General features: G+C 42.0%; 1 protein-coding gene across 3 annotated transcripts in view; it reads left to right on the plus strand.

Moving 5' to 3' along the window:
- The window catches only part of SEC24D (SEC24 homolog D, COPII component), a 160,858-nt gene that overhangs the window by 146,526 nt on the left and 1,680 nt on the right, over positions 1-12,652 (plus strand). For all 3 annotated transcript variants that reach the window (XM_089691782.1, XM_089691784.1, XM_089691783.1), the window contains exon 22: positions 5,817-5,906. In XM_089691782.1, the coding sequence (XP_089547908.1) occupies positions 5,817-5,906 (90 nt within the window). The remainder of the gene's footprint in view (positions 1-5,816; positions 5,907-12,652) is intronic.

The following is a 12,652-nucleotide window of genomic DNA, read 5'->3' on the forward strand; positions in this document are numbered from 1 at the left end:
TAAGCTTGTTGTGGTAGTGCAACAATGTGACTGCTCTCCTGTTAACTTAAAGCAATATTAAACCCAAAAGCAAACATTTACTATAGTGCAGCTTACCAATTCTTAGATGTGATGGTTGCATTTGTTTTCATTTTTAGGATTTCTTTTATTTTCACTAAGTGATCCTGCCAGTAAGTGTGTTGATTTTCCAACAGAACAAACTGTCCTGCAGATGTAGCAGTTAGAGGTTTGAGACAAACCATTTAACACTAACAGGGGTGCTTACAATGATCAGATTTTATGTAAAGCCTTTATCCCAAAAGAGAAAAAAACTGTTGCTGTAACTGCTTAAAAAGTGCTAGCTGTAGTTCAGCGTTAATTTGTTAGTGTATCTAAATCTGCATGTAACAATCTCACATGAATAACAATCTGCATTTTTTTGCTAAAGAATTCCTTGGAGCCCTCAAACACTATTTATTTTCTGAAAACAAAGGCCAGGGGAAATAAAATAATAATTCATTTTTATGTCAATATTTGCACAGTGGTTTATCAAATGCAAAGTTTCAGGAAAAGGTACACTTTAATGGATTCTAAACAATTATGTTACGCCGAGTAAGTAGATGCCTAACATGTCATGCTTTAAAATTGCGCACGTCTGTGGAATGGTAACAAACTACGGCACATTTAATTTTCCATTGGTGATGCTTAAAAAGCCTTTACAGGTTATCAGTTTAAAGTTATACAGGAAGTCACCTTCTAGAATTATTGCTCTCTCTGACATTTGGTGATACCTCACATGTGTGGTGCGATCACTATTTATATCTGTGTGGGAGACCTATGTAAGTGTTCGTATTTGAGCAGAGGGATGAGGGATTATACTGTCTCTAAGTTTTTTTTGCATCACCTTTATTTCTATCACAAGGTATGAACAATGTCTCTTGTGATAACATGGACAGTGACAGGTACTCTTTACTGAGAGATCTGTGGTCTGAGAGATGTTTCCTCTGCTCTCAAAAGTAGCTGATCAAACCAAGATCGGTTTGATCAGATGCTTTACAAGCCAGTAACGGCTTCTAAACAACAAACTGAAACCAGAAGTGATTAAATCCTTTGACGTTGCAGAGGAGGGACTGCTACGAATGTTCACCAGGCCCGACAGGTCGCAGCAGTCCTGGGCTTCCTGATTGCACCAGAGAGTGGAACAGCGCCAGTAGGGGGGGGCCCTTTCTGTGCCATGTAGAAGTGATTGGGCAGCTTTAAAGCTACTCGGATCAGTTCTACAGGAAAGCCCATAGCCAGTTGAACAAAATGATACCAGGATTCTGGTATCACTACTTCCGAGTGAGGATGTACAGTTGTGTTCAAAATAATAGCAGTGTGTTGAAAAAAGTGAATAAAGCTCAAAATCCTTCTAATAGCTTTTATTTCCATACACACAAATGCATTGGGAACACTACACATTCTATTCCAAATCAAAACGTGAAGAAAAATATATCAAATTTGTGTTGTTCCTCTAAAAAAATTGAAGAAAAGTGAATATTAGGCTGTTCAAAAAAATAGCAGTGTTTGTATTCTTCTTTACAAACTCAAACATTCACTATATAAACTGAAAAATGTTTGAAGATTTTGCTTTCTTTTGAATCACTTAATTAATATTTAGTTGTATAAGCACTGTTTCTGAGAACTGCTGTACATCTGTGTTGCATGGAGTCAACCAACTTCTGGCACCTGTGAACAGGTATTCCAGCCCAGGATGATTGGACTACATTCCACAGTTCTTCTCTATTTCTTGGTTTTGCCTCAGAAACTGCATTTTTGATGTCACCCCACAAGTTTCTATTGGAAAAGAACAATCTTACTTTCATCAGTCCACAAAATGTTGCGCCATTTCTCTTTAGGCCAGTCAATGTGCTCTTTGGCAAATTGTAACCTCTTCAGCACATGTCTTTTTTTCAACAGTGGGACTTTGCGGGGGCTTCTTGCAGATAGCTTGGCTTCACATAGCACATAGGCGTCTTCTAATGGTAACAGTACTCACAGGTAACTTTAGACCTTCTTTGATCTTCCTGGAGCTGATTGTTGGCTGAGTCCTTGCCATTTTGGCTATTCTTCTATCCATTCGAATGGTAGTTTTTCACTTTCTTCCACGTCTTTCAGGTTTTGGTTGCCATTTTAAAGCCTTTGCTATTATTTTGAACATGCCCCTTTCAATTAGTGATTCAATTACAGAGAATCAGCAGCATGCATGTCATGACTGTTGGGTCTGTTGGATTTCTATTACTCTACTACACCTGCTAGTAAATTATTTGCCATGTAGAAATATCATTTCTACCAAAAACAGTGATTGATCAGGTTAGTGATGTCTGACTGCTATTATTTTTGAACACAACTGTATGTGTTTATGGGCCGCCAAGGTTTCTGTGCTGAGAGCATTGTGACCGAGCTGTCATAAACTTTAGGCCTTCTTTGATCTTCCTGGAGCTGATTGTTGGCTGAGTCCTTGCCATTTTGGCTATTCTTCTATCCATTGGAATGGTAGTTTTTCGCTTTCTTCCACGTCTTTCAGGTTTTGGTTGCCATTTTAAAGCATTTGCGATCATTTTAGCTGAGCAGCCTATCATTTTCTGCACTTCTTTGTATGTTTTCCCCTCTCCAATCAACTTTTTAATCAAGGTACGCTGTTCTTCTGAACAATGTCTGGAACGACCCATTTTCCTCAGAATTTCAGAGAGAAGTGCACTGTAACCAGCATGTACAACATTTGCTGCCTTCCTTCCTTAAATAAGGGCAATAATTGCCACCTGTTTTTCAAAGAATGAATGACCTCACTAATAGAACTCCACACTGCTATTATTTTGAACATGCCCCTTTCAATTAGTGATTCAATTACACAGAATCAGCAGCATGCATGTCATGACTGTTGGGTCTGTTGGATTTCTATTACTCTACTACACTTGCTAGTAAATTATTTGCCATGTAGAAATATCATTTCTACCAAAAATAGTGATTGATCAGGTTAGTGATGTCTGACTGCTATTATTTTGAACAGTATATATACATACAGCATTTAGGAAGCAGTTAGCAAGGCTGCTGTCCAAAGGTAACGCAGTGTATGCACTCTCAAAACAGAAGGGAAAAAGCCTAAAAAATAAAACTAAGGCAGCCATCACATTTAATGATTGGTAAGCTACAATATATTAAATTCCCTTTACAATATCAAATAAGATTAATCCTCTCCAAAGTGAGGGATATCCGCTCCTACACAGTTGTAGCTAATGGGACCAGCTTCCAAACATGTGACCACTGTGACAATGGTCACATGATCACAGCAGAATTGTCAGTATGGGGAGAGGGTAGTGTTAGGTCCCCTAGCAGATTTAGATGCACTTCACGTAAAGATTTAAAGTCAAATTCCACTGAATTTTTAAAAAATGTTACAACAGCTATTTTTTTTCTAATGCAGCCACCACATTTATGAACTGGTAAATGGTGATGCCGGTCGCATCACTCATTCACAGTCCTCTGTGAATGAGAAATTACAAGTCCCAACAGCCGTAGCAGCTGTCGGCTTGTAGTTCTCAATTAACTACCAGGTGCTGTAGAGCTTCCTGTCAGTATATTTGCTTGCTCGTACATCCTGTACAGGCAAGCAGATATACTGACAGGTCTGCAGGAGACCTGCATGGCACCAGCCATCTGCGATGGTTTACAGGCTTCTGCAACAAAACATAATAAGTGCACATTTTATTACCTGCAAAAAAATTTGCATTTATTATTTTTTAGCAAAACGTGAACTTATCCTTTAAGTTAAAGTGTATTTAAAACCAACAAAAAATTAGATGAAATCTTTCCAAGGTGAGAGATACAGTCATGGCCGAAATTGTTGGCACCCTTGATATTTCTCCAGGAAATCATGTATTTCTCACGAAACGTATTGCATTAACACATGTTTTGCTATACACATGTTTATTCCCTTTGTGTGTATTGGGACAAAACAAAAAAAGGGAGGAAAGAAAGCAAATTCGACATAATGTCACACAAACCTCCAAAAATGGGCTGGACAAAAGTATTGGCACCCTTTCACAACTGCGGATAAATAAGAATGTTACAAGCATGTGATGCTCCTGTAAACTCACCTGGGGCAAGTAACAGGTGTGGGCAATATAGAAATCACACCTGAAAGCAGATAAAAAGGAGAGACGTTCACTTAACCTTTGCATTGTGTGTCTGTCTGTGCCACACTAAGCATGGACAACAGAAAGAGGAGACGAGAACTGTCTGAGGACCTGAGAACCAAAATTGTGGCAAAATATCAACAATCTCAAGGTTACAAGTCCATCTCCAGAGAACTAGATTTGCCTTTGTCCACAGTGCGCAACATTATCAAGAAGTTTGCAACCCATGGCACTGTAGCTAATCTCCCTGGTCGTGGACGGATGAGGAAAATTGATGAAAGATTGCAACGCAGAATAGTCCGGATGGTGGATAAGCAGCCCCAAACATGTTCCAAAGACATTCAAGCTGTCCTGCAGGCTCAGGGAGCATCAGTGTCAGCGCGAACTATCCGTCGACATTTAAATGAAATGAAACGCTATGGCAGGAGACCCAGGAGGACCCCACTGCTGACACAGAGACATAAAAAAGCAAGACTACAGTTTGCCAAAATGTACTTGAGTAAGCCAAAAGCCTTCTGGGAAAACGTCTTGTGGACAGATGAGACCAAGATAGAGCTTTTCGGTAAAGCACATCATTCTACTGTTTACCGAAAACGGAATGAGGCCTACAAAGAACAAAACACAGTACCTACGGTAAAATATGGTGGAGGTTCAATGATGTTTTGGGGTTGTTTTGCTGCCTCTGGCACTGGGTGCCTTGACTGTGTGCAAGGCATCATGAAATCTGAGGATTACCAAAGGATTTTGGGTCGCACTGTAGGGCCCAGTGTCAGAAAGCTGGGTTTGCATCCAAGATCCTGGGTCTTCCAGCAGGACAATGACCCCAAACATACGTCAAAAAGCACTCAGAAATGGATGGCAAAGAAGCGCTGGAGAGTTCTGAAGTGGCCAGCAATGAGCCCAGATCTAAATCCCATTGAACACCTGTGGAGAGATCTTAAAATTGCTGTTGGGAAAAGGTGTCCTTCCAATAAGAGAGACCTGGAGCTGTTTGCAAAGGAAGAGTGGTCCAAAATTCCGGGTGAGAGGTGTCAGAAGCTTATTGATGGTTATAGGAAGCGACTGATTTCAGTTATGTTTTCCAAAGGGTGTGCAACCAAATATTAAGTTAAGGGTGCCAATACTTTTGTCCAGCCCATTTTTGGGGTTTTGTGTGACATTATGTCATATTTGCTTTTCTGCCTCTGTTTTATATTTGTTCCAATACATACAAAGGGAATAAACATGTGTATAGCAAAACATGTGTTAATGCAATACCTTTTTTGTGTGAAATACTTGATTTTCAGGAAAAATATCAAGGGTGCCAACAATTTCGGCCATGACTGTATCTCTGTTTAGACAGTTTTAACTGGAACAGCTGTCGCCATTTGAAGACTTCCTCTCATCTCCTGTTCTAGTGACAGCTGTAATATTTTGGTTTTCTCAACACCTTTTGTCCCAATGAGATTGGTCACCAGGACAAAAAGAGAATGTAATCATTTCAGCAGTATAATAACACATAACAAACTATTAACGAAAAGTGGAAGTAACATTGTGGTTCTGCTAGCGGAACAGAAACTGTAAATCTGTAAATATGGCAACAATGAAAAAAAACAAGTTTGCATTTTTTAATTCGGCTTAGTGTGTTTAAGGTTTTCATGAATTATTATATTTTAATTGCAGACATCTCTCCCTCAACTGGACAGTCCTCATTCCAAAAAATTAAGGGAAATAATGGAATTTATTCAGAGCAAAAGTTCACATTCAATGAAGGTATGATATTCTGCCAAATTGTTACTAACGGAAAAACTTAAGCTCATTTGTTTAACTGCAGAAAGGAAAAATTGCAGCTTTAGAGAGCAGCACAAAGAAATGTATTACAATGCGGGAACTTCATATCATTGTCAGGACAGACAAAGGCGGGAAGGTGGGAGGGGGGCAGGGAACCTAGCTTGGGGCCTAGCCTTTGAGAGAAGCATATAATGGGCATCATCTACCCCAGGGCAATGAGACTGATAGCAGTAGTTGTGCGGCTTAGTTCCAACACACAGTAGTCTGCACCTTGTAGACCAGGGGTAGGCAACCTCAAAGAGGTGGAGATCTACCTGAACAACATGGGAGAAGTCAAAGATCACCAGGCACAGTGCTGCCTCCTCACACCTGATTTAAACCTCTAATTATTGTACTTACGTGTCGCAATCGCGTGCATTGCATGGCAATCGCGAGTTTAAATCAGGTGATAAGGAGGCAATATATCACCTCCTCACCACCTTGTGAATGAGCCTTTAGTTGCATTCGGCAGCAGCACCCTTAGGGTTCATTCACACATAAAGTAGGGGGGGGGGTACTAAAACCCTGTGGTTGATTTATGGTTTGACCACCCCCAATCCCTACCCCCTTTAGCTGCTGAAGCAACAGCCAAAGGTGTACACAAGTACGTATGCAGGCATTAAACCCCCTGTTGCATTTGGTGGATGGTATCACCTGCCAATCATGATCATGACCTATTCAAGTAAATGGGGCCACTCTGCAATCACCCCGCAACTGCATGCTTCTGCAGAATCCAGGGGGTTAAAGCAGGTGCTGAGAAAGCAACACAATGCTGCCTGCTTTAACCCCTTGTTTGCTGTACTGCACAAGGTAGCAGGGCACTTGCAAAGCATCCTCATTCACTTTAATGGGCCATGCTTGGCAGGAGCTATACCTACCAACCACGACGGGATGTAAAACTCCTACTGCGGCTGAGACATGTGTGCACTCCTAGACACTGCAGCTAAAGGGTGTGCGGTTGGGGCAGGGGCGATAAAAACACATCTTAACCACCCCCAAACTGCAAATATAAATGAACCTTTACTGTTCTGAGCCCCCTATAGGGCTGCTTTTACACTGATGTGCTGCAGTTTACCTGCACCACTGATGCAACGCAGTGCATCTGCGACTTTCCTGGGTTTGCTGCGCTTTGCCATAGACTTCTATTATATCCGTTAGGTGTAGTGCTTTTTCTGAAAGCGCACCAAAACCTGAAGTTTTGGTGCACTTTCAGAAAGAGCGCCAAAGCCGCAGGATATAATAGAAGTCTATGGCTATGTACAGCAAACCCACAGAAAAGCTGCAGGTACACTGTAGCACATCAGTGTAAAAGCAGCCCTATGCTATTATGCCCAGTGTATTGTTTCACACTGACCTAAAGATCTCTTCTTTCCTGATGCTGGCACCACTCTGGAGACTGCTAGGCAGGATAAGATGTGATGTGCAGCTGGTACCACTCCACATGGGACAGGAGCCAGCACTGCAGAGGAGGCATCTTGGCTCTTACTTCCTACCACAGCTCCAACTTTACAAGTTGTCCCTCTACATTGCACTGTTTGATGCTCTGGGATGGTGGGTCAGCAAGCCCAGACCGTGATCTACCAGTCACCTGGCTGCGATCTACTGGTAGATTGTGATCTACTGTTTGCTGACCCCCGTTGTAGACTCTCTCAAGTTGGAAAGTCTATAGGGACAGGGCAGTGTCTACAAGCACATGCTTAGGTGGCCATTTTGGGATGTTGTGCTTCCTTGCAGTTCTTTGCCCAGTGCCATTAGTCAATACATGCTGTACCTGTGCTGTATGAAAGGAGCACATTACTGGACTGACGAGATGGTGGTGTCTGTGCTAGCCTACAAAAGCCTCTTTCTGCTAGTATGAGCAATTTCATTTTCAGTTAACAAGCAGCATGTTTTCCAGAAAAAAAATTTGCAGAACAGTGTTGTGAGCCCGACCGTGACAGACAATCACAAAGCAACTGGGGATTATTAGAGAATTCATGTCCTTCTTTATTTTTTTTATTAAGAGCTGTATTTCCTATTTATTAACATCTTTATTGAGAGAGTGCCTGCCAGCTGCCAACACTGATAGGAAGGTATATTTTTCAGCACAACAGTGGTAATGTCTCTTGTTTATATCATTGAGAAATGTATGCCCCCTGTATCAGAGTCATGTTCATATAAAAGAAGCAGTCTCTGAAACCAGAGACAATGAACTACAAGGTCTCTGTGCCTTTGTGACATGCCACCAGATACAAAATTATACATGTATACAGCTTTCACATTTAGATCACAACTGGTTTGAGGGCCTGTAATTTAGCCTTCCCTAGGGACCATGCTAGCTCTCAGCTCCCCAGAGTATCAGTACTTCTGCCTTACACCCACACCTTTAGCATTCACGCTCAGTAGTTTCTTAGAGGTGGAAGTGATAGAAAGGAAGCAGCCATTCTGACTCCAGGGACCCCACTCTAGGATATGGGTAAATATTTGAGGTGTCAGGCTGCTATTGGTTTGATGGCAACAGCAAGGGGGAGTTTTGAATCTAGTGAACCTGTGCCTTATCCAAACATTATTCCTACTAAGCAGAAAATACATCCCTTCAATTTGCTCCCCCACCACTCTAGTCACTAGGAGCAAGGAAAGACAGTGCCATGTAAGCTTAGCAGATTCTCCAGTCAAATCTCGCAGAGGGATGCTTGTCTCCCTGTGCTGGGTCAACTGCACTAAGCTCCAGCACTGTCACATGGAGTAAATCACACGCTGCTCCATTTCCAGAAATAAAAGGTACTTCTTAATCGTACATCACAGGACACAGAGAACTGCATATTCATGAGTACTTGAGTGATGCTGCCACCTTCAGGTGAATGGACACTGGTTGTAGACTTCTGACTTACCCTGGACCTCAAGGGCCTCAATAGATTCCTAAAATACAGAAATTCAGAATGGAATGCACCCAATAGGTGATTGGTTTGCTTTATCAGCGGGACTTCTTGTATCGAGGATGCTTGCCTAACATCCTGATTTTCCTGCCTCAGCAACTATTTCTGCAAACTCACAGTGGAGGATCGCCACTCTCAATTTGTGGCTTTTTCTTTCAGTCTTCCCATGGCCCGTAGAGTGTTCAACAAGATGGGGTTATCGAGGACCATAGGTATCCTCATTGTGGGGTGTCTGGATGACCTGTTTCTCAGGGAGCAGTAAGCTCAAAAGCTGACAACAAATATCCAGCTGACAGTACAAATCCTGGAAAGGTTCGGCTGAGTGATGAACCTTCAGAAGTTCCCACAAAAAGTCTGGAGTACTTAGGCTTAGTCCTCAACATGGCACAAGTGAAGAAATGCCAAGTGGGCACCCTGTAGTTGTTGGAAAATTCCTTGATTTGACCTGCTGGGGAAGATGGTAGCCACCATCAATGTGGTCCCCAATGCCAGTCTTTCAGGCTCGGAAGGAGTTCTGGAGGACAGGTAACAGAGTGGTCAAAGGAGCAGAGGTTGCCAGTCAACATCCTGGAACTCCGGTTATTCAGCTGGCCCTTTTACGCTGGTCTGTCTACCTTCAGGGTTTCCCATTTAGGATGCAGTTGGGTAATGCCACATCTGTGGCATACATCAACCAACAAGGAAGGACAAGAAGTGTTGATGCTCAGGGTGAAGAAGACCTGATTTTGTCTTGGTTAGAACTTAACATTCCAGCCCTGTTGGCCGTGTACATTCTAGGAATTGAAAATTGGGAGGCGGACTTTCTTAGCCATCAGCAGTTAAAGATAAGTTTTATCTGCCATGGGGGACACCAGATGTTGATCTATTGGCATCCAGATTCAACAAAAACCTGGACAGTTGTGTGTCCTGGACCAGGGATCCTCAGGCAATTGTGGTGGATGTCCTGGGGACTCCTTGGGTTCACGTTTCCCAGATTTATGCCTTCCCTCTGCTGCTGCAGCTGCTTTCTTTCCTGTTGCATAAGTTAAAGGTGGAAGGCATTCCAGTGTTTCTGATTGCACCAGCTTGGCCAAGAACATAATATGCAGCAATCATAAATGTCATGGCACACAAGCCATGGATTCCTCTGAATTAGCTATATTTGCTGTTGTAAGGTCCAATCTTCCATCCTGCTTTGGTAACACTGGCTGTTGAAGCTCAAGACTTGAGGCATAGGGGTGTTTCTGATTCTGTAATCCCTTCCTTTTTCACGGACACAAAGGCAACCTTGTAACGGAACCGACCAAGTCTGTGCTTGAGTACTTCCGTTAGAATACCGCTTCCCCGTCCGAACACTGACAACAGACACCACAGCCGACCATACAAGACTAGACGACACCAGTCTTGAACTAAACCAGGAGATAATACCAAAAGGTTGATCACCACCAGTGTCAGTATAGATATATCACAGAACACTTATTAAACCAACATCATTGCGCCAATGTGCTTCAATTCAAAATATACATGGTAGGAGCTGCTATTAATAATAGTACACTGTAAATAATAAAAATGTGATGACAACCAACCACAAATAATAGCTTAACCCTACACCAATAAATACATAATTAAATATTTAAATAAATATATATATGAATTGATAAATAATAAATCAATAAATTAATAAATCAATAAATAAATCCACCACCACATATGTGCACATAAAAAATAAATAAGTCCATTAAAAATTCCATAAATGATCCTTTGATAAATGAAATAATGTAATAATGAGATCCTCCTTCACCAACGTGACATCCAGTGCTCAGAACACCCCATCAAAATGCACACTCACCATGTGCTGGTGATAAACCAGCGTATCTTTAAATATCCAGCAATCCACCACAATGCTCCGGTTTAAAGGAAATCCTCTCATATCCAATTAGTACACGTGAATAAAAAACATACTCGCCTTGTGTGTGTGGCTATTGGTGACATCAGCACGCACGCATGCTGTCCAATGTGTCCGGATAACGTGGTTGCACCATTGCCATCTTGGATGAGGGCGGGCGGGTGAGACGCCGGAGATAGAGCCTGTGGCTCTTAAACAATCTCTGCTTTATTGTTTTATACTCATTGTGAGTGCGGTTTTAAGGGGGGATTTGCTACCTTAATAAATTAGTTGAATGATATTGCACAATAGCGAGTATGTTTTTTATTCACATACTAATTCGATATGAGAGGATTTCCTTTAAACCGGAGCATTGTGGTGGATAGCTGGATATTTAAAGATATGCTGGTTTATCACCATCACATGGTGAGTGTGCATTTTGATGGGGTGTTCTGAGCACTGGATGGCACGTTGGTGAAAGAGGATCTCATTATTACATTATTTCATTTATCAAAGGATCATTTATGGACTTTTTAATGGACTTTATTTAAATATTTAATTATTTATTAATTATTTATTGGTGTAGGGTTGCGCTATTATTTGTGGTTGGTTGTCATCACATTTTTATTATTAAACCAGGAGGTAGACTAGTTTATTTGAACACAGATACAAGATATATACACTTAGGGGACAATCCCCCTTCCCTGCATAATGACACAGGGCGGGGCAATCTACATTTAGTAACAAGAGACCCACAGGTATTCAAACTTTACACCAGCAGACAGTCCCATCAGGAGGGAGGGATGCTGGAGACACCCCCCACTAAGCTAATACACATAACATTAAACAATCCACAACCCCCACCTATCTCTTAAACATGTCTACACAGTCTGAGACAAATCCCACACAATATTAGGACAGATCACCCTGTACCCCTAACAGGCACAGGGTGATTTACACATAAGAGGGATATGGGGAGCTAAGGCAGGGATCTCCCCACCTCTCCAAAGTGAGCTGGATTCCATGGGCCCCCCACCCAAAGTGACTCCCATCACAAACCTCTTGGAACGTGTACCACCTCACATGGGAAGCCCTTTACGCCTGGTGTGAGGCTCATGAGTTTCATCCCTGACAGTAGGCCATAGGGCACATTTTGGCCTTTCTCCAGTTGGACATAGAGATGTCTCTGGCTTTAAGTATCTTTAAGGGCCAAATATCAGCCTTGGCTGATCTATTGCATATCATTCCTTGGTAAAATCCTTTGTACAGGGTTATACAGGTGGATTGTTCTGTCTGTTCAGCTTCCCTTGTCCCCAACCTTAACTTGGTCTTGTCTTGCAGACTACTCCTTTGAACTTGTCTGAGAGATCCCTTTGTAGCTCCTTTCATGCAATGCTGCCTTTTTAGTTGACATTACCTCTGCTGGAAGGTTCTCTGAGTTGGCTACACTTTCCTGCAAGGGAGCCTTTTGGTTTTTCACCAGGACAAGGTGGTGTTGAGGCCTTGGCCCTCTTGTTCCCTAAATTATTTGGTTACCATCTATTTGTCCTAATTCTAAGCATCTGAAGAAGGATCTTCACTGTTTGGATGTTGTTTGAGTTTTTCCAGTTGATCTAAAGTTCACAGCTTTGCTTCAACTGTCTGATTCCCTGTTTCTGCCTGAGGGTCACTGTAAGGGTCAGGAAACTTCTCAAGCCACTATTTGTCAGTGAATTCCTCATCTATTTTCTCAGGTCTATGGTATCAAGGGCAAGGTTCCTCCTTTCTTAGTCAGGCCTTATTCCACCATGAGTGTCAGTGTTTCTGGGGCTATTCAGTCTCAAGCTTCGTTTGCTACCTCGTCTTTTCATCACACATTTATTAAGTTTTACTAGGTAGATGTTCATGCCTATGTAGATGCCAGTGTTGGA

The sequence above is a fragment of the Staurois parvus genome, unplaced genomic scaffold, assembly GCF_062004578.1.
Source record: "Staurois parvus isolate SC_StPar_1 unplaced genomic scaffold, SC_StPar_1.0 ptg000572l, whole genome shotgun sequence".
NCBI lineage: Eukaryota > Metazoa > Chordata > Amphibia > Anura > Ranidae > Staurois > Staurois parvus.